This window comes from Oreochromis aureus, linkage group 3 (assembly GCF_013358895.1).
Source record: "Oreochromis aureus strain Israel breed Guangdong linkage group 3, ZZ_aureus, whole genome shotgun sequence".
Taxonomy (NCBI): Eukaryota; Metazoa; Chordata; class Actinopteri; order Cichliformes; family Cichlidae; genus Oreochromis; species Oreochromis aureus.
The window spans coordinates 84,143,155-84,169,257 of NC_052944.1; the positions used below are offsets into that span (position 1 = coordinate 84,143,155).

Genomic DNA, 26,103 nt, shown 5'->3' on the forward strand with positions numbered 1-26,103 from the left:
TGTGATGCCATGTCCACCAGGAGAAAATGGACAGTATAGATGTAAAACAAATATGCCAGCAGTTCATTTCAGCTAACAAGAGGAGCAGGCATGTGTTTGTTGTGTGGGACATGTAGTCCATGTCTGTTGCTGTAACAGTAGTTCATGTTTAGAATAAAACATCCCAGCCCCCTATCTGATAGAGGGCAATAGTGCCTAAAATGTTGCATAATGTTGCTGAGAGATCTTTTACTTTGTGGTCATCTTAGATGAGTAGTTTTATGGACAAAACCCACCAGGTCATTCAATGTTCCCTTAGTGCTAATGTATCAGAGATGTTGGTGTACTAGAACTGAAGTAATGTTGTTAAGTCCTTAAAGTCATATTCTTTTATTGTCATGACTCTATTTGAAGCTATTTTTACTTTTGTATGATACCTGATTTATATGGAATATGGTTGAAATAAACTAAAGCCTGAAATACTTAGTCAGTCATTTGTTTAATAGTAATTTAACATTATATAATTCACATGTAAAACTATGAAGTGTAATTTTAAACGGTTTAAAAGCATGTAGAATAGCACATGTACGCAAGTATATTTCTCCCTTTTTAACAAGAAGCAAAAACAAAAAGGAAAAAATAAGAATCGGGGCAGGGGTTGATGGCTAAATCATCTGTCCCCACCAATGCCACAACCAAATCTACACCCTGGGCACTACAAAAAAAAAAAAGGCTGTTCTAATTCTCAGCACCGATCCTCTCTTTCCCTGAGTCCTTAGCAAATCTCCTTCTCACGATGACGTTTTCCACGAGGCCAAGGAAAGAGTTTAGGGAAAGGAGACAGGGGCTAATTTTGAAATAACTCCCCACTTGGATACCTTGTGCAGCTGAGTCACGTGACCGCACAGCCACCAATCACAGCAGAGCCGGTAAAAGGGGGCGGAGCAAATTGTGTGTGCAGGAGAGGAGTCGAGCAGAGAGAGCTGCTTTTTCATGAAACGGGAGTAAAGTAGTGAACTTACAGGAACATATACCACTACCAACGTTTGGATCGATATCTGCATCGATCTGCACACCCTTGTCTCCTGGATTGTAGCTGAGATCAGCGTGAACCACGTGGGTCTCTGCTCCCTGATCTGTTTCCTGTTTGGAAAGACTTCCAGCTTCATCACGGAGTTTCTCTCGGTTTGTGGGCTCATCTAAAGGTAAGCACCGAGCTAACTTTAATGTGGGTTCAGTTTATGTTGAGTTTATCTCTGTTGAGAATAATAGATTGCTTGGTATACACTGGAGTTAGACAGACTGTAGAGTTCGTGATTGCTTTCAACATTATATTATGGCGGTTGCTAGGGGGAAAGAATACATATAGAAAAATAGTCTTGGAATATGAACAAAAGGGTGCAGGGCAGGAGAACAGCCAACCCCCACCCCCAGGACAGGAAGCCACAGGTACAAGCCTGGGGGAGGGCAACCCCAGGGTGAATAATAGAGAGAGAGTAGTGGAAGCCTACAGAGCAGGGGTGCCAAAGGGCTACCCCCGCCGCCCTTCCCCCCCTTACGCTATAAAGGCGTGTGTGAGGAATGCTCCTCAGATCAGCCTTTAGAATAGGACTTCATAGGATGATCTCCAGATGCGTCTGTATTTTATTTACTCCCAGCCAGGGGCGGTTCTAGGATCAGAGCTTTGGGGGTGCTGAGCACCCAGAGAGCTGCCCAGCCAGGCAAGGTAAACCTGTCTCTGTCAGTCCCTGCATCCTTAAATGTTGTTGCTGCAAAAGAAGAATGGATTGGAATAATAATAATTAAAAAAAAATACATATCCTAACCTTAATTACTGGGGGAGAATAATGAATGATGCTCATAGTGAGTAAAAAGTAAACTGAGTGCATTTTTTTGGACAGAGATTCACTTTTAATGTATATAATGTATAATACAGAAACATTAAAAAAACACTCCCAAAACAGAATAAATTATTACAAAATATTAATAAAAACTATAAAAATGGAGGCAACTTTGCCTGTGGTAGAATGTATACAATGTATGAAAAAATCTTTAGTGCAGATACTAATTTTACTAATTTAATAATAATAATTTTGTGTTGTAAGATTTATGAGTTTCATGCTTTCATAGTGGTACTTGGGAGAGCTTGACATTTTTATCAGGTGGTACACACTGTAAAAAGTTTGAGAAACACTGATAAGTGTATGTGTGCTTTTGGAAAACATTTAAAGCTGCAGTACAGAATATTTGAAACAAGCTTAAAACACTTTTAGAATATAAACAGAGCGCTCTGCTTCTCTTTACAGCTCCTCACTCCACCAGGGCTCCGTTTGGCACTTTCTGATAGTGAGCAAATGTGATGTATGTACTGCAGCAGTCATACAGACAACTAGATGGTCCAAAAGTTGGCCTACCTATTACTGGCTGAGGTTTTAATAGAGTTGTGGCTGAACCACATAAAATATATCATTAATTTTAATCTCCCCAATCAATGATAATGTTATGTTGGAATGTTGTTAAAGGGGGTCAAAAATGTTTCAACCCAGTTTGTTTTGAAGATTCTGTATAGCAGCTGTAATATAGGGAGAACAAAACTTCCAGATTGTGTGAGTAAAATCAGTTTTTTTCTCTTTGTCAGTTTAACAGTTTCTGTTTTGCCTGTCAGTTGTCTGTTTTCTTACCTGGTTCTTCCTGACCTTGTACTTTCTCCTCACGTTCCTCTTTCCTCTCTCTCTCTTTGCACTGACAATCATACACAAATAGATTGTATTCAATTAGATGAAAATTTACATTAATATGAAAAAAATTCTATTAAGATCACTAACAAAAAGTCCTCTCTCAGTATCCATTGCAAACAGGACAGTGGTAACAACAGTAGGCTACGGACAATCTTAAGTTTTAGATTTTAAATAGTCTATATAAATTTCAATGAGAGCAACAGGACGATTAGATGTGGCTGATTTTACTACAGAGTAGGACGGATTGTAGAGTAGCAAACATCGTCGGAAAAGACGTTTTCAACACTGCAGGTTACCTGGGTGTGATGTTTTTCTGCTAAAAAGAAACATGGTCTGAGTCCTACCTAACTATATAAAGAGTAACTGAAGGTTAAATGCAGCTAACATGTCCTGTTTTAAGCCAGACACTCACACCTCCGCTCCGCTGCGTCTCAGCCGCCATCGCTCTGGCTGAAGCACCCCCAAAAATGGGCCAACATCGTGCCTGCTGCCAGCACAAATGAAGACGTCTGATTTTGGAAGTAAAAGTCTCCGCCTGATTGCTGCCATCAAAAAGAATCGTACTTCAACAGCTCCTGGATGAGGTCTTCTGCTGCTCTCCTCGGTATCTGTTCACAGTTTATTGTGAAGACGTTGAGAGAAGAGTGAGGCTGCGTCCACACTAGCCCGGATAGATTGGAAAACGGCGTTCTCTTCTGAAAACATTCCATGTCACTAGTATTTTCAGTCGTTTTCACAGCGTTGCGCATCCAGATTGAAACGGCCAAAAACGTTTACGTGCCAGTACTGCGCATGCATGAAACGCAAGAAGATTGGACCTGCCTCATTTCTGTCTGCTGCTTATTTACTTTCTGGTTTTCTGACAAACCATCGCACTTTGGCAAAAAGTCCTACCGTAAGTAGTTTATGCACATTTCTGCTGTCACAGAGTAATTCCAGCACAAATTTAAGTAGGTATGACACTTTGCCACTTAACTTTGCCCATCAGAGTATGCTTGTAGCTCATATTCAAAACGCCAGGACAGTTTGCCACTTAATTTTACCCGTTAAAGTATGCTTGTAAATCAAATCAAATCACTTTTATTGTCACGTCACATGTGCAGGTACACTGGTACAGTACATGCGAGTGAAATTCTTGTGTGCGAGCTTCACAAGCAACAGAGTTGTGCAAAAATACAATAACGTAAAACAAGCAAAATACAAGAATGGCTAAATCTGCGTGTAATAAATATATGTACAATATAAGAGTGTATGCATTACTGGATGTGTATACTAAATATGTTTTTGTTTTTTTGTTTTTTTTTACGTGTGTGTGTGTGTGTGTATATACATATTTTACAAATTAAATAGATTAAACAATAAAATAAAATATATAAATATACAGAGGTTGGTAGTTGGACATGTGCAAAACAGTGGCATTAATGTACAGTATGGAGTGCATAATGTTGAAGTTCCAGTAGTGAGGGTGAGGTGTCTATGAAGTGTTCAGCAGTCTGATGGCCTGATGGAAAAAAGCTGTCTCTCAGTCTGCTGGTTCGGGACCGGATGCTGCAGAACCTCCTTCCCGATGGAAGTAGTCTGAACAGTTTATGGCTGGGGTGACTGGAGTCCTTGATGATCCTCCCCACTTTCCTCAGGCACCGCTTCCTGTAGATGTCTTGGAGGGAGGGAAGCTCACCTCCAATTATCCGTTCAGAGCACCGCACCACTCTCTGGAGAGCTTTGCGGTTGTAAGCGGTGCTGTTGCCATACCAGGTGGTGATGCATCCAGTGAGGATGCTCTCAATGGCACAGCGATAAAAGGTCCTGAGGATGCGGGGGCTCATGCCGAATCTTTTCAGTCTCCTGAGAAAGAAGAGGCGCTGCTGCGCCTTCTTCACTGTTTTGTTTGTGTGTACCGACCACGTGAGATCCTCGGCCAGATGTACACCAAGGAAGCGGAAGCTGCTCACTCTCTCCACAGCAGCGCCGTTGATGGTGATGGGGGTGTGTACTTCTCTGCACCTCCGGAAGTCCACTATCAACTCCTTTGTCTTTGCGACATTGAGGGTGAGATGGTTGTCTTGACACCAGTGGGTCAGGGCGCTGACCTCCTCCCTGTAGGCCGTCTCATCACAGTTGGTGATAAGACCCACCACTGTAGTGTCATCCGCAAACTTCACAATGATGTTGGAGTTTCTAGTGGCCGTGCAGTCGTAGGTGTAGAGTGAGTACAGGAGAGGGCTCAGTACACACCCCTGTGGAGCACCAGTGTTCAGTGTGATGGGGGATGAGGTGATGCTGCCCAGTCTGACCACTTGGCGTCTGTCAGTCAGGAAGTTAAGGATCCAGCTGCAGAGGGAGCTGCTCAGTCCTAGATCCTGCAGTTTCCTGTCCAGCTTCGAGGGAACGATGGTGTTGAATGCTGAGCTGTAATCTACAAACAGCATTCTCACATACGTGTCTCTCTTCTCCAGGTGTGACAGGGCAGTATGTAGTGTCAGGGCTATGGCATCATCAGTGGACCTGTTGTCGCGGTATGCGAATTGTAGAGGGTCCAGTGAGTTGGGTAGCGCAGAGCAAACGAAGTCCCTGACCAGCTTCTCGAAGCATTTGCTCACGATGGGGGTCAGGGCTACAGGAATCCCGTCCGGACCAGTAGCTTTGCGCGCGTTCACCTTTCTGAAGCACTTCCGCACATCCTCCTCAGACACAGTGTGCGCACTGACGTCATCCGCGGTGCGCACACTGTCCGGTCTCATGGTGTTCGCTGTGTCGAATCTAGCGTAGAATACGTTTAGATCCTCACACAGAGAGGCCGTGGTCTAAGGCTACGTTCACACTGCAGGCGAAAGCGCATCAAATCCGATTCTTTCACCCCTATGCGACCCGTATCCGATCTTGGTATGACAGTGTGAACGGCACAAATCCGATATTTTCAAATCCGATCTGGGTCACTTTCGTATGTGGTACTGAATCCGATACGTATCCGATGTTTTAGAAAGCGACTGCTGTGTGAACGGTCAAGTCGCATTAAATCCGTCTTTTACGTCACTGACACAAGACAGATGCCAATTATCAGCGCTGGAGAAGCGCCCGATAGGACTTCGCGAACGATTTCCTACCATCCGGTGAAACTGTTGGGAAGACAATGTTGGAGAAATGTGAACATTTTATTTTTACTGTATTTTCTGCAGATTCTGACAGAAATCTGCAACTATCCTTTGAAGCACCGCTCGCCTCTAAAACAGCAAAAGGATCATTATTAGGTCATCTACATTATTATGTAAATAACAAAATAACTTAAAGCAAAAATCTGGAAACATAAAGTCCGAAGTCTTTATATTAAGGGCAATCAGTCAAACAATATTGTTTGCTCTGGGCCTAAACAGAGCGCATTGTGTGTGACATCTTCTTTTGCGCATGCGGGCCACTTTGAGCGTTCACACTGGAGAGCGTTTGATGTCGCATTTTAGGTGCAGTGTGAACAAGCAGACAAAAAAATCGGATTTGATCAAAAAATCGGAATTGAGCATTAAGACCTGCAGTGTGAACGTAGCCTAAGGTGTGCTGGTTTTCCCTCTAAAGTCTGCGATCGTGTTTAGTCCCTGCCACATACTCTGAGGGTTGTCAAACTGTTGCTCCACCCTGTCCCTGTACTCACGTTTGGCTGCTTTGATCGTCTTCGTTGGTAATGTGCGTGTTTGTAGTCCGATGTGTTCGCGGAGGCAAAAGCGGAGCTCCGTGCCGCCAGTGCCGTGCGAACATCTCCGTTAATCCAGGGTTTTTGATTTGGGAAGGATTTAACTGTTCTGGATGGGACAACATCTTCCACGCATTTCCTGATAAATCCGCAGACTGAGTCCGTGTACTCATCAATGTCATTAGCAGCCACGTGAAACATTTCCCAGTCCGCGTGATCAAAACAGTCCCACAGCGTAGACTCCGATTGGTCCGACCACCGGTGCACCGCCCTCAGGGTTGGAGCTTCCTGTTTCAGCTTCTGCCTGTAGGCGGGCAGGAGCAGGATGGAGCGGTGATCTGATTGGCTGAATTGGGCGCGGGGGAGGGCTTTGTACGCATCCCGGAAAGGGGTGTAGCAGTGGTCAAGTAGCCGGTCTCCACGAGTGTTGAAATGGATGTATTGGTGGAGTTTTGGTGAAACTTTCTTCAGGTTACCCTTATTAAAGTCCCCGGTCGTGATAAACGCCGCCTCTGGATGTGCGGTTTCCTCACTGCTGATCGCGCTGTACAGTTCCCTGAGTGCTCGGTCAGTGTCGGCTTGTGGGGGAATGTAAACAGCTGTAATAATCACTGCTGTAAATTCCCTCAGTAGCCAGAATGGCCGGCACTTAATCATCAGGTACTCCAGGTCCGGTGAGCAGAAGGATTTGACCGGGTGCACGTTCACATAATCACACCAGCTGTTGTTGATCATGAAACACACACCACCGCCTCTGCTTTTCCCAGTAAGATCCTGTGACCTGTCCGCGCGGTGCACAGAGAACCCCGGTAGTTGTATTGCGGAGTCCGGTACCTTGTCCGATAGCCAGGTTTCTGTGAGGCAGATCACGCAGCAGTCCCGCATCTTTCGCTGGAATGAGATCCGTGCCCGAAGCTCGCACAGCTTGTTCTCCAGAGACTGCACATTAGCCAGTAATAAACTGGGTAGTGGTGGTCTGTTAGTGCGCTGTCTCAGGCGAAGCAGAATGCCAGATCTTCTCCCTCTGCGTCGGCGTTTGCGGCCTCCGCGGGCCCAGAACAAAGGCGTCTCAGGTGAGATGAATGGGGGGTCTGCAAACGGAGGGTCCGTGTTGCAAAACTTGAACTCCGGAAAGTGATGAGAAAGTCCGTCGTTTATGTCCAGTAAAGTTTGTCGGTCATACACAAGGAGACGTGCTACTCGTGAAAAAACAAAGGAAAAGGAAAATTAAACACAAAAAACAGCTGCTTGGGGGAGCTCGCGATGAGGCTGCCATACTCGGCGCCATCTTGTAGGTAACATTCACAAAGGTATCATTGTTTGGCACTTAATTTTATCCATCAGAGTATGTTTCTAGCTGTTATTGACAAAGGTAGGATGGTTCGCCACTGAATTTTAGCTGTTAAAGTATGCTTGTAGCTCAGATTAACAAAGGTAGGATGGTTTGGCGCATGTGCAGAAGCAACGGATAGGATGGTATGTCAGGTAGGATGGATTCCCAGAACACTGGCTCTTTGAAACGTGGCAGCAAAATGTTGAGGAAAAGCACAGTTTTTTAAATGGACTAACAATGAGGTCGACTTGTTGCTGTGAGTAACACAAAAGTAAAAAGTTGCAAAAGTGATTGAGAGTTAAATAATTTCAAGAAATCTGGAGCATGTACAGACTGATATTAATCTTTAATAGGACTGTCAAAATTGAGAGCAAACAAAACAACTAACTCATAAGGTTAACATGCGTCATCGTTTTAGAAAGTTTTTGCTGTCCACACTGCAACGCAAATCCACCGTTTTCAGATGTATTTGTTTTCAAGAGCGTTTTCAAACCACTGCGCTTTCCATCAGTGAAAACGCCGTCTCAGTGTGGACCGGATGCCAAAATGGAGAGAAAACGATGCATTTTCAAACAAAAACGCATTAGTGTTGACATAGCCTCAGGCTACACTCACACTATTCAGCTGGTGTTTCCACATCAATGTAGTCCATGTCTATTCCATTAAAATATGCTCTACAAGTGTCAGTCCCATACTAAACACACTAATCTGGCTAAGTGTGTTTTGCTCTCCCACAAAACCATCTTCACCTGTGTCTCTTTCTTCTCTCTGTACTAAAACTAGAACCTCTGTTGTAATTTAACACTCAGTGTCTTCCGTGTTGGGTGATTCTCTGCGTTCTTCCTCCTCTTCTTGCTTCAATCTCAGGGGTAGACTGCCCTGAGATATGTTTTTCCATTGACTAGGGGATTATTCTGCCCCTGCAGTTGAGATTTGAGACGGACAGATCCGATATTACGTATTGGTCCGATACTCACCTAAATTACTCGATCGGTTATCGAAAAGAAATACAAAATTTAATCCGATCCTTTAAATATCACAAAAGCACTTCACAAAAACTTGCGACATAGCGTAACCCAGCTCATAACCATAGCATGTCGGCGCAGCATGCGTCACGTGATAGAGCGGTTGTGGCGTAAGAGAGCTGTCGGTGGTCTGGTGGAGCATTTGGAGCCTCGCTACAAAATCAGCATTTCATCTCCGAGAAAGCTGTCCCAGAGAAATCAAGAAAGCATTCCCACGCTAAGCTTAACAACCGATATATATGGAGCGACTGCCTCTTCTTCTCTCCCCCTCCCTCTCCTGTTGCTACTTCAATCATGAAACTGATCAATGATCAGCTGATTGGCTTTTCTGTCGTAGTCTTGGATCCTGGACCCGACCTCACGCATGCAAAACCAGTGTGCTGTGCTGTGCAGTTTCTCAACAATGACGTGCATTTTTGAAGATATGTTCGGCAAATAAACAAAAACGTCATATTGCCAGAAATGTCATCACTAAAAACACGATGTCGAAAATCAAGCCTTTTATCATCACAGTCTTGGTCTGCCAATAAACAATGGCCTAGTTTTTATTTTTATCTTTTGTAAAGACAGCATCTGTGAGGATCTCCTGTTGCTACTTCAATCATGAAACTGATCAATGATCAGCTGATCGGCTGACTTTTATCCTAGATGACTTTTATATCTCGTCGGGACTGGATTTTATATTCCTGATGGAAACTTGGCTTGGACGCGGTGAGTTTTCTTCTTTCTCGGAACTCCTTCCCCCCGATTGTTCATTTTTCAGTTCTCCCCAGACCAATGGTAGAGGTGGAGGGCTAGCTTCAGTATTTAAAAACGATTTTCACTGTTGGCAACTGCCACCTGTTTCATATGCCAGCTTTGAGGGGCAGCTTTTGGAAATGAACTGCGCTCCATCAGCTGTCTGCGCGGTGGTTTATCGTCCACCGAAATGTGTTAAGGATTTTAATCTCAATTTTGCTGACTTACTGGGGAATCTTATGTTAGTATAGGACCGTGTTTTAATTGCTGGGGATTTTAACATCCATGTATGCTGTGAGACTGGACCACTAGTAAAAGATTTCCTTGTCCTTATTGACACTTTTAATGTGCAGGGCTCGCAAAATCGCTAGCCCGACGTCCCGGGGCTAGCGATTTTTCCAGTCGGGCTACCAAAATCTATCTCTGCCCTGCCCGTCGGGCTATCATACGAAGGAAAAATATATGTCAAAGCTTTTGCATTCTTTTGTAAATGTAGCTGGGTAATTATGTCATTGGCATCGGTGAGCCACTGTCAATATGTGACATATTGAAATCGCGTTTGAATTTGCGCCTGTTTTTTGCTTTCACTTTGCAATCGCGCGAACTGTGAACTGAGAGCGACAGCACTGATTGGTGACGATAATTTGCGCACCAATTCCTCTGACATCGTCTTATCAATCGTTAGCTTACTATGCAAACATGACAAGTAGGGCTGGGCGATATGGCCTAAAATCAATATCACGATAAATTGAGCAGTTAACCTCGATAACGATAAATGGACGATAACCACCCCAAGTGCCAAAAAAACAAACGTTTTTTTTTTTTTTTTTTTTTTTTTCATTTGATGGGGCTGTGGCAGGCAGCATAGTTCCTCCAGTTATTTTGATAATATTATTCCCCCTAGACCTATTCATTGCAATTATATTATTACCACTTTAAAGGACTGTAAAATGTCACTGAAAATAAATGAAGACAATAGTAGTAAGTACTTTTAGTGGTTAAGATTTATTAACTGAACAAAATAAAAAGTGTAGGTAGGATACAATATGTAACCATGCTCTCTAAAAAATGTGTATCCCTTGTAAACAAAATAGTTTAATAATAAATATGTTTCACATTGGCTATTCACAAAGTAGACAATGATTGTGCAAATGTAATGCCATCATGGACAAAGGCCTATCTCTGCTAAGGCCTTGAGATACTATAACTTGTAAACAAATAATGTCACAAACACAAATGTCAATTGAACACAGAAAAAACTATAATAAATACTAAGCACTGCCATGTGACTAGTGAAAACTATAAACTCTTAAACAAAAACATTAAATAGCTTTTTTTATGTCTTCGAATTGAATCACATGGTTGTGCTGCAGGTGGTGGAAGAGGTTGGTTGTGTTACCTTGACTTGACATAACAGTCTTTTTGCAGAGTTTACATTTAACAATTTTTTGATCAATATCATCCTTGTTGAATCCAAAATGTTGCCAAACGATTGATGATGCATTTTTTTTGTTAACAAGCGTCTCCTCTTCCTCCTCCACCAGCTCTACCTCCGTCGCTGCTGCTTCAACATTTAAATCGTCCTCCATTTGTTCACCCGTGTCTCGTCTTGTTACAGGTAGTAGAGTCATGTGACTCCACCCCGTCAAGTCTGTAACGTAGCACAGCGTCTTAAAGGGACATGAACATCGCCAACCTGCACATGCCTTTTCTTTTTTTTTTTTTAAATACCGAATTTACCGACATGGGCAAAATGACGTCGATGAGAGTCATAAATTTCGGTAACGATAAATTTTTGATATATCGCCCAGCCCTAATGACAAGTGAAATCTCCCACAGCAAGCTTAAACATGTGAGAGGTTGATCGCGCAGAGAATCGCTGAGCGTTATGTGAGTGCGTGTGTAAAAGCAGCAGGATATATATTTTAGTTCTGCTGAGCCAAATAAGACAGGTCAGGGGGAAGAAGTGACAGCCAAAGAAAAGCTTACCACAAAACGGAAAAGTTATGACAAATCAGACTATCAGGCAAAAAGAAAGTGCAGCTTTATGGTTTCATGGACAAAAGAATTTCTGTGGCTGCAATATGACGAGCTAAATAACCAGGGGTGCACATAAGTGGTCTGCAGGTGTGCATTCGCTGTCAAAATAAAAAACGCGCACAAGATAAGAAGTTGTAACGCGTGTTTGCGTACATAAGATTTTCTGGAGGAGGACAGACGTTTGTTTAGAACTCTTAAAGATGTCGAAGAAGCAAACCCCTTTAAGCAATTACTTTGGTGTTCCTCCACCTCCAAAGAAATCTCAGAAGGAGTCCGAACCACAAAAGAAGCGCGTATTCTCGGAAAAGTGGTTGCAGGAGGTGAGCTGGCTTCATACAAATGATTAACACACAGAGAGGTGGTGGAGAATGTGCCGTGAAAATCCCACTCTAGCGGACAAAAACAGTACCTTTTATATGTACGCAAACGCGCGTTGCAACTTCTTATCTGGTGCGCGTCTTTTATTTTCACAGCGAATGCGCACATGCGGACCACTTATGTGCACCCGTGTAAATAACATAATGTTCTGCCGGGTGCGTTGTTGGTTTTCCCTCGATTTCTGAGTCGACAAGCGCCTTTGTTACTGGGACCAGTAATTTTAAGAAAGGCCCCCATTAGAACCCATGAGAAATGCAAGAAATGCATTACTGCTCAGTCTGCAATATCTTTCCCAGAACAAACACCAATTGCAAATAACATACTAAAAATAAACCTGAAAAATCTGTTTAGAACAGCGTACTATGTTGCAAAGAGTGAACTACCACTGGCACAATTTAGCAGTCTTTGCAAACTTTAAAACGCAAATGGCCTAGATCTTGGTTCCACTTATCTCTTACCCGTGAGTTCAGTGGAAATTTAAAATTCAGGATCTGACACAGACTGATTCCTGTTGTACAGTTCTTATAAGTTCAAAGAAATGTCTGTTCAATTAGAACCAAGTATTTGAGTTGGTGATTGTAATTTTTATACGTTGTAATTTGTGTTTCAACAATTTTTTTGGTGAATGTTTTGTTTCCATTACAATATTATACTTTAATGTATAATATTGTAATGGAAACAAAGCAGGAAACAAAACATCAATCAAAAAATTGCTCTCTTTTTTATTCGGGCTACTTAAATTTATTTTGGGCTACCAAAAACTGAAGAGTCCCTGCCCGAAGGGCTACTAGGGATTTTGAAATTTTGCGAGCCCTGACGTGGAGCTGGACAGCGAGCGACCTGTGCATCAGATGCGCATGATAAATTCAGTAACTGCCGCTCGCTTTTCCTCCACTTTTACTAACTCAGTCCTCTGTGATACCAATCCCAGTGCGAAACTATCAGCTGATGACCTAGCTAACCTTTTTAACTCAATATGCTCCACTATCCTTGACTCTGTTGCTCCACTAAGGACTAAACCCACCAAATCTTCACATCAACCTTGGCTGAATGAAACCACCCGCGCTCTCAGACGTGAATGTCGACGTGCAGAGAGAAAATGGAAAGAAAACAAGCTCCAGGTGTCTTTGGGCATCCTGCATGACTGTTTAACAAAATATCAGAAAACTGTTAAAGCTACAAAATCTGCTTTCGTATCCGGTGTAATTTCTACCAACTTTCATAAGCCCTGAGTTCTTTTTAATATTTTTAATTCTGTGATTAACCCCTGTGCCACTGTTCCTATGGAGGCTTCCTTTGCACTTTGTGAAAACTTTTAAACACTTCATTAAAAAAATCTCAACCTTACGAACACTGTATTCCCAGGCAGTGTTAGACCTAGATCCACCTTGTAAATGCTCGGCTGTTTTTCAGCAGTTTGAGCCTTTGACCTCTTCTGCACTGAAGGAAGAAATTGATCACTTTAGACCATCTAATTCCCCACAAGATATTCTTCCTTCTCGCCTCCTTAAAGAAACTCTTCATGCCATTGGGCCTAGTATTATATTTTTATTAAATACTTCATTGTCAACAGGTTGTGTACCAGCTGTTTTCAAACATGCTGTTGTGCAACCCATTACTAAGAAGAAAATTCTTGATCCAAATGTACTTTCAAACTTCAGGCCAATTTCTAAACTCTCTTAAGGTTGTTTTCAAGCAACTTCAGACCTTTTTAGACACTCATGGCATTTGTGAAGTGTTCCAGTATGGTTTTAAATCTCTTCACAGTACTGAGACTGCACTTTTACAAGTTTTTAATGATCTTCTTTTAACTGTCGACTCAAGTTGCTCTGTTGTTTTAGTCCTTTTAGATTTGACTGCTGCCTTTGACACAGTTGATCACAGCATTCTTTTATCGAGACTTGAACACGTTGTTGGTCTAAAAGGCACGGTTTTACCATGGTTTTATCATGGTTTAAAACCGTGCCGTGTCAGAGAGGTCTTTTTCTCTTCCTCCACCCCTGTGTGTTGTGGTGTGCCAAAGGGGTCTGTTTTGATCCAACTCTGTTCTCCTTGTATATGCTTCCTTTGGGATCTATTTTTAGGAAATGCAACATTCCCTTTCATTGTTATGCTAACTTTGCACTGTCCACTTTCTGCTGTAACAAAACAAATTTCCCATGTGTGGCACTAATAAAGGTTATCTTATCTTACATTAGTGACTAACCTCGTATTGTGAATGGATTATCTCAGTCGTTCTCCCCTACTGGAGTTTGGTCCATTTACAGCGTTTTTCCATGCGATTGCATTTGTCAAAAAAAACATCGGGAACTTTTATCGAGTAGAAAAAAGTTGGCGTTCATCCTCCAGCCTCAACGTGATATGCTTTGTTATGCCAACATAGCTGTATCGCTAGCGATCACGAGCGCAGCATTATATACCAGCTAGCCCAATTTCAGTAAGCCTACAAAGTTCCCTGTTGTGTATTTTTTTTGTCTTCATTTATGTTGGAAGTGATAGCAGAGCTGTACGTTTTATTTTTTTCTTGAAATCTCTCAGTCCGAACATGATACATCATGTTTAGGTAACTAGCGAAACTAGCAATCTAACTTCCTGCTCATTTCCTGCTAACTTCTAACTCCATTAAATTTAATAAATTCTTCTTTCATGGATGCCTGGATGTTGAACTTAATTGTTACACCTGGTAAAGCAGCAGCACTGATCATCTTATTAAAGATGAAAGAACTTAGTTTTTAACTCTCAGTGTTCGTTTGACTTTGGGACGTTAAGGGGACGTAGTTTTGGACCCAGATTACTATGAGTCGTGAGGCTCCTGACTACGATAGCTGTAATGCTCCGACAATCCATCAAGCGTTGCGGCTTTGTAGCTTAGCAAAGTCTACTAAAACAGTTTTTGACAGATTTTTGAGCGCCATTGATAGGTTTGTCTAGCACAGACCTATTGCTGGAACGACAAACAAAAGGCATTTCTACTTAAACAAATATAGGTGTGTTTGGTATACCATATATCAGAAAGAGAAGACTCGACCTCTCTCATGACCCTAGGAGGTGTGTGATCTATGTCAGAACATTCAGATAGAGGAGTAAACGTACTCCTCTTTTCACGGTGCACAGAGTTACTGCAGACCTCCTAGGATGAGACATTTTCCAATCTACAAACGATTGTATACTTCTAAGCATATATGAGTATATCTTTCTAAGCATAAATGGCAATATAAACCTAACAACCGTGTACTACATAAAATCGGTTCAAGGTCAGTAAACACAGCCAGAATTCATACATAAGGCGCACTGATGGTTTTTGAGAAAATTGGATTTTAAGTGTGCCTTTTAGTGTAAAAAATACGGTAGATTACATCAATTAAGCATTATAAGGGGGAGGGTGGGGGTGGTTTCCTATTATTTTTGCTAGGAGTTTGCAACTATATTAGTTAGGTTGTTTAATATTTCTGCTAAGTACTGTTTAGAATACCCGAATAGGGAGAATGGTGTAGGTTTAAGTAAATTACATTGATCAGTATTGCTGAACAATGAAATATTTTGGGTGTAGTGCATACAGGTATAATAGAACAGCTTTAGTGTTTTGTTTTGTTTTTAAACTTGATTATGAACTTATACAAAATGCAGCAAGATATTTAAAAAAACAGTTTTGTTGATTATTAAAGGAACTAGATCGGATTCATATCGTCATCGGCAGATATCCAAATTTAAGAGATCGGTATTGGACATAAAAAAAAAGTGGTATCGTGCGATCTCTAGTTGAGATCTGGGATTTTTCTGTCTCAGTCGCGTCAGAACTTTGGACTCTGCTAGGTCAGATCCTTCTAGATCTCCGCAATGCTTCTTCCAGGCTCCTCAACTGCTGCGCACTGGCTCCAGTGAGGTGAGACGTCCTCTCCACCACCTCAAACCAGTCCAACAAACCATACACTAGAAAACCCAACTTGTTGAGCTTCTAAGATCCTCTACTTACCACTGCAACAAGAGTACCCACTAGAATACCCAAACTCATTGAGCTTCTCGGAACCTGCACCCAATAATTGCAGCAATAAGGAAGCAAGGCTTTCCCCATTGGTCCGGTTGAAAATCCTCCCGAATCAAAAACAGCTCACCAATTCTTTGCAGTCTCTCTCTTGGTTTCTTAAAACGTCGTGCATGTGTGAGATGCTGAAGCATATGTCGCGGTCCCCCCTTTTGAAAACAAGAGAATGATGGGACTGAGGCAATTTTCCCTCAGGATGACCAGGCATCACGTGCCGGTGATTTAGCAAAACTCACCTGAGGAATCCTGCTTGACAATGCCACATTTTTATGGAAATTTTCAAAATTAGCTGCAACACACCCTGTGAGCGGGATTTGAAGTGGGTTTAATAAACACATTACAATTTGAATGGAAACATGCCAGCCAACACAAGGATCATCTCGGAAATTTGGCCGCCACCCTTATATCTTATATACACCATCACAGACACTCTCAAACAAAGAACATTCCACAGCACATCATGCATACCTAAAGCTTCAGTCCAGCTCATCCTTGACCTTCTCCCATGCTAAGAAACGTTATGACCACCCGTCACCTCCCTTAAAGCAGGATGTCTGGAGATCTTCCAGTCTACGATGGGTCCACTGTGAAGGTGCAATAACATGGGGCCCACTTGTGATAACATTCTCCATGCATGCATACAACTGGTGAACACTAAAGTGAGGAAATAATATTACTATTACTAATGTGATATGATTTATAAAAAAAGAAATGTGGCACTACAACATGAATAACACAGCGCTGGTAAATACACACAGAAATGAACAACTACAAGGTTAAGTCTGCATGGCCCACAAGCTCATGCGACCCTAGGATGTCGCTGTCATCTTCCTGCTCCTGGAAAAACATACATACATCCACCCTTTCCTTGTCTGCTTGGAGTAGGTGCAATCTGCGTGTCAGTGTCAAGTCAGTGAACCATTTGTCCCCATTATCAGTCCAGTCAGTCCCCATTGTAATGTGGAGAAGCTCACTTTACAATCATTTTCCAGCAATACTGTTGTATAGCACTTTTAGTTCCAATCATGCAGGCCAGCTTAATGGACAGATGATTCTCCAACAAAACTCTCAGTACACTCCTCAAATGTGAAAAGAAAAAAGAAAAGAAAATACTACAAAATATAAAAATACGAAAGTCTAGTTTTTGGGACTTCCCAAAGCATACTCGTCTCCTTAAACTGATAAATCAAACCAAAACTTATTGACAGGTTCCACTTGGTAAAAAAAAAAAAAAAAAAAAAAATGTAGCCGCCAAATAAATCCCCAAAACATTCATCCACCAGCCACACACATTTCACACAACCCTAATGTCCTATTAGATAATAAGTTTCTTTCCATGTAACCAGGTGTATGTCATGGTAAAGCCTCCCCCACACATTTGAATTTGAATGTATTTATTTAAAAGGGACAGTGCAGTTTGACATAGTCCACATACAAAACATGAAACTGATGTAACGCACATAAGTTTATAGCTATTGCTAATTTTCAACAATTGTCCCTTGTTGGGCTTACAATCAAAATAAATACATTTTACCATACATACATTTTCATAAAGCCAAAATACATCATAAATACAACTACAATTAATAGACAATAAATAAAAGTAAAATCATTAGTTAAAATGACTACATCTCTGATTTCCCTTTAACCAAGCTTTAACCTTCAATGGAAAGGATCTGATGTCTGTAATCAATTTGATTTTGGTTGGAAGTGTGTTCCACAGATTGCAAGCCTTTATGGAAAATGCCGACTGACCAAATTTAGATCTGCGATATGATATCTTGCAGTTTCCGTTCACCATGCTTCTAGTAATACGATTACTATCTTGTCTCTGGATGTATCTATTAAGACACTCTGGGGCCATCCTATTTATACATTTAAAGACTAATTTAAGAAAACACAAATGATTAAAACTCTTAAAACTAAGTAGATTATATTTCTCTAAAATGTGACAATGATGCCAGGGCTGCACGATTTTGTATAAAATGAGAATCACGATTTTTTTTTTGCTTAGAATTGAGATCACGATTCTCTCACGATTTTCTTTTCCAATATAAATATTTATTGCACTTATTAACTGCACATCAACTTCCTAACAGTTGAGACTGAACATAAAAACAATCAATGTCTCACTTGTCTACTCTTACGTACAAAACCTTAAAATACTTCTAACAATAACATTTTGAACAGTATTCTTTCCGTGTGTAAGGTGATGAGAGAGGTAGGTAAAAGCTATGTTTCTTAAAATGTAAACCACAATTATTAACAAAATATAACGCTGAGTTTGGCTGGATCATAAGTCTGTCGTTGTTGTGAAATGTTGTACTGCTTGTAATTCTGTCTCCACCCTTGCCCGACACTGCGTGTATAGAACAGGTAGTGCAACATTTGAAAAATAGTTCCAGGACGGCACTGTGTAGCGTTTGTCTAGGGTGTTGATCATTTTCCTAAATCCCTCGTTTTGCACAGTGTTGATGGGAGCCATATCTTTAGCCAGGTGATAAGTGATAGCCTCCGTAATTTCTTTGTGCCTGCGGGAGTTTGACGGGTATGGGGAAGTGCTGTATAAGGTTCCCGTTATTGATGTTTGGGTGGTTGACCGGGACTGATTTTCTCCTGTCACTTTCTTGGCCTTTACAGCTTCATCATATTTCACTTTATGGTGACGTTTAAGGTGGTTATACAAATTCGTAGTGTTAGCTTGCAGTGATGCTACTATGGCAAAACATAGCTTGCAAATGATATCTTTTCGACTCTCATCATCTTCTTTGAAACCAAAAAACTTCCACACAGAGGAACGAGAACCTTTTCTTGGAATTAATGTTACAGTGGGGTTGTCATTCTCACCGCCATCAGCGAGCTTTTCCTCTGCACTCATTGTGTTTTCTCCCCTCCGGCAGTTTCTCTCACGTGCTCTCCGTTGTTTTTTCCCTGCCAGCTGGCTTCTGTATGACGTGGTATAAGGCTCCGCCCTTGTCATTTGTTGAGCAGGAAGAGTGAGCGCTTGTTTTCATGCAGATTATGTCCCGGATCAAAATGCGGTACAATCGTCATCTTTTTTTCCCCCCTTTTTTTTTTCTTTCTTTTTTTTACATCGTTGTCATTTGGAAATGAGATCGCACATAAGTATGAATTGAGATCGCGATTTTCTAGTGTTTAATTGTGCAGCCCTAAATGATGCCATCAAACAGATTTTTTATCCATTATTTTTAAAGATTGGTTATATAAGGATACCACAGGCTGAATTGTAGGTGGTGCTGTGGTGCTGCTTGGGTCCAAACTGTCTAATATGAAAAATGAGCTGTCACATCATGGAATGCTGTCACAGTCTGGCAGAGGCAGACTGTATGGAGTGACGTAGAGGACCCAAAATGCAGACAATATGGAACGTGGAACAAAAGTTGAATTAACAAAAAGCGAGCCGTTTAATGAGGTTGGTAAAAAAAAAGGTACAACAAAGGGCAAGGCAAACTGAAGTAAAACTAACATTAACCTAAACTGGAAGAACTAAACAAACAACATGAAAAACTTGGACATGAACTCTAGAAACATGGCATGGAAAACATGGCGTGAACAACAGATGACCTGACACAGAATGGCCAGAAACACAGACTAAACACACACAAGGGTGATTAGGGGAAGTGGAAACACATGGGGAAACACCTGACACTAGTCTGACATAACGAGACAAAGGAAGCAAAGCTGACTACACTGACATAGGACACAGACCTTCAAAATAAAACAGGAAACATGAGACGCAGACATGACATTACAAACTTGATAACATAAGACACGCAGCATGAAACACAAAGGGTGAGGGAAACTTAAATAAAGGGGAAGAAAATACATGAGGAATCTAATAACCAAATGAACTTTGCTGACCTAAAGAACTTAAACATAAACCATAAACATCAAAAATTATTCCTAAAAACTTAAAATCTTTGGCCTTCTTCGTTCCTTAACTGGATTTTAAACGTATCATTTATCTGATCATCAGGAACAAGAAACTAAGAATCTGTTAGTCTCACTCATTTAAACCCTCTGCTGCATTCTGTTCACCCCTGCTATCATTCAATCATCTTTCCTAATATAATATTAGTCCACTAGTTCATATATCGCTTCTCATCTCACTAAGTGAACTGAACAAGATGATAAAATCAGAAACACAGGCTTAAAATACCATCTGGTATTCATGAGCTTCATTGCATGTGTGTGTATGTGTTAGTAGGATTAAAACACTCTGTGCTTATGTATGTCGTTTTTTACTTTCCCCTTTTTCTGAAACAAATCTGTTTATTACACCTTCTTGTTTCAGAAACGTCTAAAGAAGAAAGTCTCTATTGTAGTCAGGCGCAGCTAAATTCTGCTTGTGAGTTAACCTAGCCAACCACACTGTGTGTTGTTAACACCTTCAACATGTACCCCCTCGTGATGTGTGCCACTTCCTCTATGTCCTCTATTTGTACCACAATAGCCACACACATCGAAATACAGAATTCTTAGATGCTTAGTTGATGAATTGTAGAATAAATTTTCCATTTGTAAAATAATTTTAGAATTCCACATTAACAAAGTGAGTTTCGAAATGTTTCTTAAAAACCTCATTACCATCCTAGGGGAGCTAGGATGGTAATGAGGTGCTTGGAAATGTTGTAGGTGGCTGAGTTTATACTGCTACCATTGAGACTGATCGGGACTCCGTCTTTGTGGATCTATGGATGTCCATATATACAGGGTGTAGCATCCCCTGGGTAAAGGCGGTGATATGCAGGGGGGTCAGTGGTTTTTCCCTTTCAAGTTGTTGTAGGCAACTGATGACTTTCTATTTGTAGTTGCTTCTGGGGTTTCACCTTGAAGCTTCATAGGTATTGTTGTTACTGAGGAGTTTAGTCATGTTTATTTGCTCTGCTTCTTTTTGTCAGGGATAAAATACATACATATACTTTTTGTGTCCCAGCTGAGTAACAGGAGGAGAAGAGTCTGGTGGTGCAGCAGAAGAACAATTTCAGCCATTTGGACTCAGCTCAGCCACTACAGAGGAAACAATGACTTCAACACAAAAGGTGAGAAAAACATCACAGTTACACTGTTATTGAGACTGTGTGCACAGCTGGTTGGTTTTTAAAAACACATTAACAGCAGCTTTATGTTTTCCATCCTGGGCTCCTCCATATATACAGAATCTACATTCACAACCAAAAACCACAGAAGTTACAAGAAAATACAAAGATCATATTTTCTCTACACACATTGAAACAACAATATCATCAGTTGAAGTCAAAGATTTTTCTGAAGTAAAAGAGTTTCTCTACTGATCAATATTTCTTCAATAATGTCATTTTCATTACAACTCTCATTGTAGCACATCATTGTAATGTGATACTATCACCAGAAGGTGGTGGTAACACACCTATAATGTGTTTTTGTTGACACGTTTGATTCCACTAATGGAGGGAGTTTCAGTTTGTTCCACGACTGCATTTCACTCACTGCCTCTGTTTGTATCTCTGTCACTGCAGGACCAACATGGAGCGAGAAGTCAGCGCTCTCAGGAGGCCGACAAACCTCACAGAAGAAAGGGAGAGAAAACCTACAGCTGTGATGAGTGTGGGAAGTCTTTTACCCGGGCTGAAACCTTAAAAACTCACCAACTCAGCCACAGTGGAGTTAAACCTTACAGCTGTGACTTGTGTGGAAAGTCTTTTACCCTGGCTGGACACTTAAAAACTCACCAACTCATCCACAGTGGAGTTAAAGCTTACAGCTGTGACTTGTGTGGAAAGTCTTTTACCCGGGCTGGAGACTTAAAAACACACCAACTCATCCACAGTGGAGTTAAAGCGTACAACTGTGAGTTGTGTGGAAAGTCTTTTACCCTGGCTCAAAGCCTAAAAAGACACCATCTCTTCCACAGTGGAGTTAAACCTTACAGCTGTGACTTGTGTGGAAAGTCTTTTACCCAGGCTGGAGACTTAAAAACACACCAACTCATCCACAGTGGAGTTAAACCTTACAGCTGTGAGTTGTGTGGAAAGTCTTTTACCCTGGCTGGACACTTAAAAAAACACCAACTCATCCACAGTGGAGTTAAAGCACACAGCTGTGAGTTGTGTGGTAAGACTTTTGCTGTAAATAGCGACTTACAGGGGCATCTAGTTAGCCACTCTGGAATTAAGGCGTACAGCTGCGACTTTTGTGGAAAAAGTTTCAGCAACAAACACTACCGAAATATTCACCTACGGATTCACACTGGAAATGATGTTTACTGCTGTGATCAGTGTGGGAAACTGTTTGCAACAGATGCACAGTTACAACGACACATGTTTAGCCACACTGAGGAGAGACCTTACAAATGTGACCTGTGTGAGAAGACTTTTAAAGCTCCACATCACCTGAAAAGACACCAACAGATCCACACCAGAAAGTAACTCTACAAGTGCAGTTACTGTGAGGTATGTATTTAGTTTTTTATCTTGTAATTTTAACCATCAACGGGACCAAAAAACCACATCAACGTCGACACACTGGAGACAAAATGAACTACTGCAAAGAATGTGGGAGAGGCTTCCACACACCAAGTACATTAAAAATACATGAACTCTTCCACAGTGGGGTCAAAAAGCACATCTGTGACCAGTGTGGGTCATCCTTCACCACTGGACATGAGCTCAATGAAAAAGCATAAGCGAATCCACACAGAAGAGACACCATACAAGTGCATTTTCATCTTTTCTCATTACAAACAGCTACATCCACTTCTGTTGGGCTTAGGCTACTCACTAGGGCTGGGTATTGTCACTGATTTCTATAATCGATTTGATTAAATTCAATTTTGACTCAGTAACTGTGTCAAAGTAACTGAGGATAAAACACAGAAAAACAGCAAGCTAAGCATTTTTCAATTTGGCATAATTTAAAAAAAAATTATTAAACAGCAAACATGAAGCTTTCTTTTGGTCGGAGAGGAACAAAAGCTGCAGCTCAGAATCAGTGAGATGTTGACTTTCTGCCCCGACGGCGTGTCCGTGTTCGTGCCGTCAGGTGAGAAAGACGACATCTGGTCCGCGCTTTGTGTTCACGTCTTTGTGTGGAATCTGTTCACCTGCTCTCATTTATTGTTTTAGCTGTTTGGTGGTCATTGAAATAGTTTTGTGAGCTCCTGGCGTTTCTGGCAAAATACATTTAGATTTAGAAATCGATTCAGGATTTAATGAATCAATATCGCATTATTCATCGCGTTATTAATCGATACCGACTTGGTATAGATTTGATACCAAGTCGGTGTCGGTATCGGATCGATTCTAGCCTGGTGAGATCGATTCTTTACTTTAATTTCTGCTCTTGTTTGCAATGCTGTGCATTCGGCAAAGACCAAACAGCCAGGTCGGCGGACTCGCTGCTCCCGTGTCAGCGAAGAGCAGGCAGACTTTGCTCCTCCTCCCCCCTCTTGTGTTTAGATGTTACGCTGTCATGTGATGTGACTTTGGGGGATTGTTAAGTTGTTTACATATTAGTTATATATTCACCAGTTGTTTTTGTTGTTGAGAATTTTAATTGTAATTTTTGTATTATAGTTTCTCAACAATACTTGTTTCTTTTAATTTGTTTACTGGTTTGCATGCACTTTTTATTTTTCTAGATTTTTCTAAAAAATAAATTTGAAAAGAATTGATAACTGTAAACCACCACTGCAGACCCAATGGCATTTTCATGCTTCACAGCATCATTCATTCTTACAAGTCATCCGGCTTGTAAGAATAAAGGCTTTGCACCCCTGATGATCCACCAGGACAAACTCAGCAGTGTGTGAGGAAGAGGAGGAGGAAGAGCCAGCAGCAGCTGACAGATGGAGAGAATAGACAGACTGTTCCCTGTTTGTGAAGGACTGCTAGAAATGTTTTAAATAACTAATTGTCTGTCCTGAGTCAGTCTTATTAGGCAATGTTCAAATAATTTGATCATTCCAGTGTTTTCAGTGTGGGAGAAAGTACTCAGGGCCTTCAAGTTGTCTTCTGACAGGTACTGATAAAGAAACAAATATAGAGTTTCTCTTAATTCTGCTTCAGTTTGTTTTCTGTAATCTTAAACTTCACATGTTAAGTTTGCAGATGGTGAGCTTAAGTTGCCAGAATGTAATTTTCCTACAGAAATACAGGCTAGGTGTGTACCTGTGTTTGGGATTTAACTGAGGAAGCTCAACAAAGCCAGTCCTTCTTTGTATTAATTGACTTGACAAAACCAACAAACCCAGGTGAGAGATAAAGGGTATCACAACAGTGGTTATCTCATCTTGATGCATTCTCAATCATCCAGGAAAGTAAATCTCCAAAAGTTGAATCTGTTCATCTGGACGTAGCGTTTTGTGGGAGAAACGTTTCGTCACTCATCCAAGTGACTTCTTCAGTCTCAGCTGACTGCAGGTTTCCCCAAACCTTATAAACAGTACATTTGCATAATGACTGAAACCAGCCCACTGAAGGAACAATGGGCTGTCTCTGTGGCTTTTAAACCCCAAAATACGCTGCGCCAAAAACTGGTCCACCCCAAGGATCGGGTCCCACGACACAAACAGAGTAACATAGTGTACGCTGTTAAGTGCCAGGAGGATTGCCAGGATTTATACATCAGGGAAACCAAACAACCTCTAGCGAAGCGGATGGCACAACACAGAAGAGCAACCTCGTCAGGCCAGGACTCTGCAGTTTATTTACACCTACAGGCCAGTGGACACTCTTTCAACGATGAGGATGTACACATCCTGGACAGGGAAGAACGCTGGTTTGAGCGCGGAGTCAAGGAGGCCATTTACGTGAAAAGGGAAAGACCATCTCTGAATCGAGGAGGGGGCCTAAGGGTACATCTTTCGACATCTTACAATCCTGTGATTGCAGCCATTCCCCAACTGAATGGTACTCATGGACATTGATCAGTGGTCTTTGATCAGTGGGTTTTGGTCAGTGATTGTTGATCAATGGTCATGGGAATTTGCATAATTATGATTAAGGAACTGACCTCACAGCCCATTGTTCCCTCAGTGGGCTGGTTTCAGTCATTATGCAAATGTACTGTTTATAAGGTTTGGGGAAACCTGCAGTCAGCTGAGACTGAAGAAGTCACTTGGATGAGTGACGAAACGTTTCTCCCACAAAACGCTACGTCCAGATGAACAGATTCAACTTTTGGAAACAGTGGTTATCTGTTTTCTCTTATTTTGATCTAATACAGGAGACATTAAAGTCACTTTAGCAAAATGTATTTTAATAGTTGAAGGTTATTGGCAATAACTGTTACGGCCCGTGCCGTCTAGAGTTTGTTTCTGTGCTACGACTTTAAGTATCTACAGGTCCTTCCAGATTGGAGAGCTGGCGGTGGGTTATTGGTCCGCTGATCATGTGGCTGTTTTTAAAACATCCCTCACCAGCAGTTGTTGGCAGCAGCAACTGACAGCAGCAGCAGAGCCATCCTTGGCCTCCAAACTTTATGATATTCGTGTGTGTGATTCTTGAGACCTACAGAGCTTTGTACATAGTGTGTAGACACATTTTCACTTGTAAATAGTAGACTGTAAATAGGCACTGAAGCAGAAGGGGTGAGCTGCCTTAATATTCTCCTGTTTAATTCAGTTAGGGAGTTAGGTGTAGCATGTGTCTTTTGTTTGGTTTTTGTTTCACATAGGGTTTAGATAGCACCTCCTTTCCTGACTTAGCTTGGTTTTTTATTTTGGGCTTTGTTCATCCCAGAGTTAAGTTTTTCAGTGTAGACACAAATAAACCACTGTTCACTTCAAAGATTGACTTCTGAGTATGGTTTTTGGGACCGGGGGGGGTCACTTCCTTTCTAACCCTTATGTTATGTTTCTGTACCCCTAGACTGGGGCGTAACAATAACCTACAAATATGACTGACTGGTGCTCTAATTTGAGCCCTGCTAGCTGAAAGTCACCATATTTTCATCAATCAACAAAATGCAGTGAATGAACAAAAGATAAATCAAATCAATACTTGGTGTAAACACCTTTTGCCTTCAAAACAGCATCAATTCTTCTGAGTGCACTTGCACACAGTTTTTGAAGGTACGTTGTTCCTACCAGCTTCCTCACATCCTTCTCTCTCTTCATGTAATCCCAGACACACTCGATGATGTTCAGG

General features: G+C 41.5%; 2 protein-coding genes across 4 annotated transcripts in view; one reads left to right on the plus strand and one right to left on the minus strand.

Annotated features, from left to right (window-relative positions):
• The window catches only part of LOC116335110 (neural cell adhesion molecule 2-like), a 660,945-nt gene that overhangs the window by 381,004 nt on the left and 253,838 nt on the right, over positions 1–26,103 (minus strand). The window lies entirely within an intron of this gene.
• On the plus strand, positions 1,128–23,806 carry LOC120438313 (zinc finger protein 492-like). Of its 3 annotated transcripts, XM_039608732.1 has the most exons (4): positions 1,128–1,184; positions 20,913–21,018; positions 21,475–22,407; positions 23,677–23,795. In XM_039608732.1, the coding sequence occupies exons 2-3, from the start codon at positions 21,001–21,003 to the stop codon at positions 22,381–22,383; spliced, it is 927 nt and encodes a 308-aa protein (XP_039464666.1). In that variant the 5' UTR covers positions 1,128–1,184; positions 20,913–21,000; the 3' UTR covers positions 22,384–22,407; positions 23,677–23,795. The 3 variants fall into 3 exon arrangements, with proteins under 3 accessions (XP_039464666.1, XP_039464665.1, XP_039464667.1); XM_039608731.1 differs by having other exon boundaries at positions 21,475–23,806; XM_039608733.1 differs by lacking the exon at positions 1,128–1,184 and having other exon boundaries at positions 20,878–21,018; positions 21,475–23,806.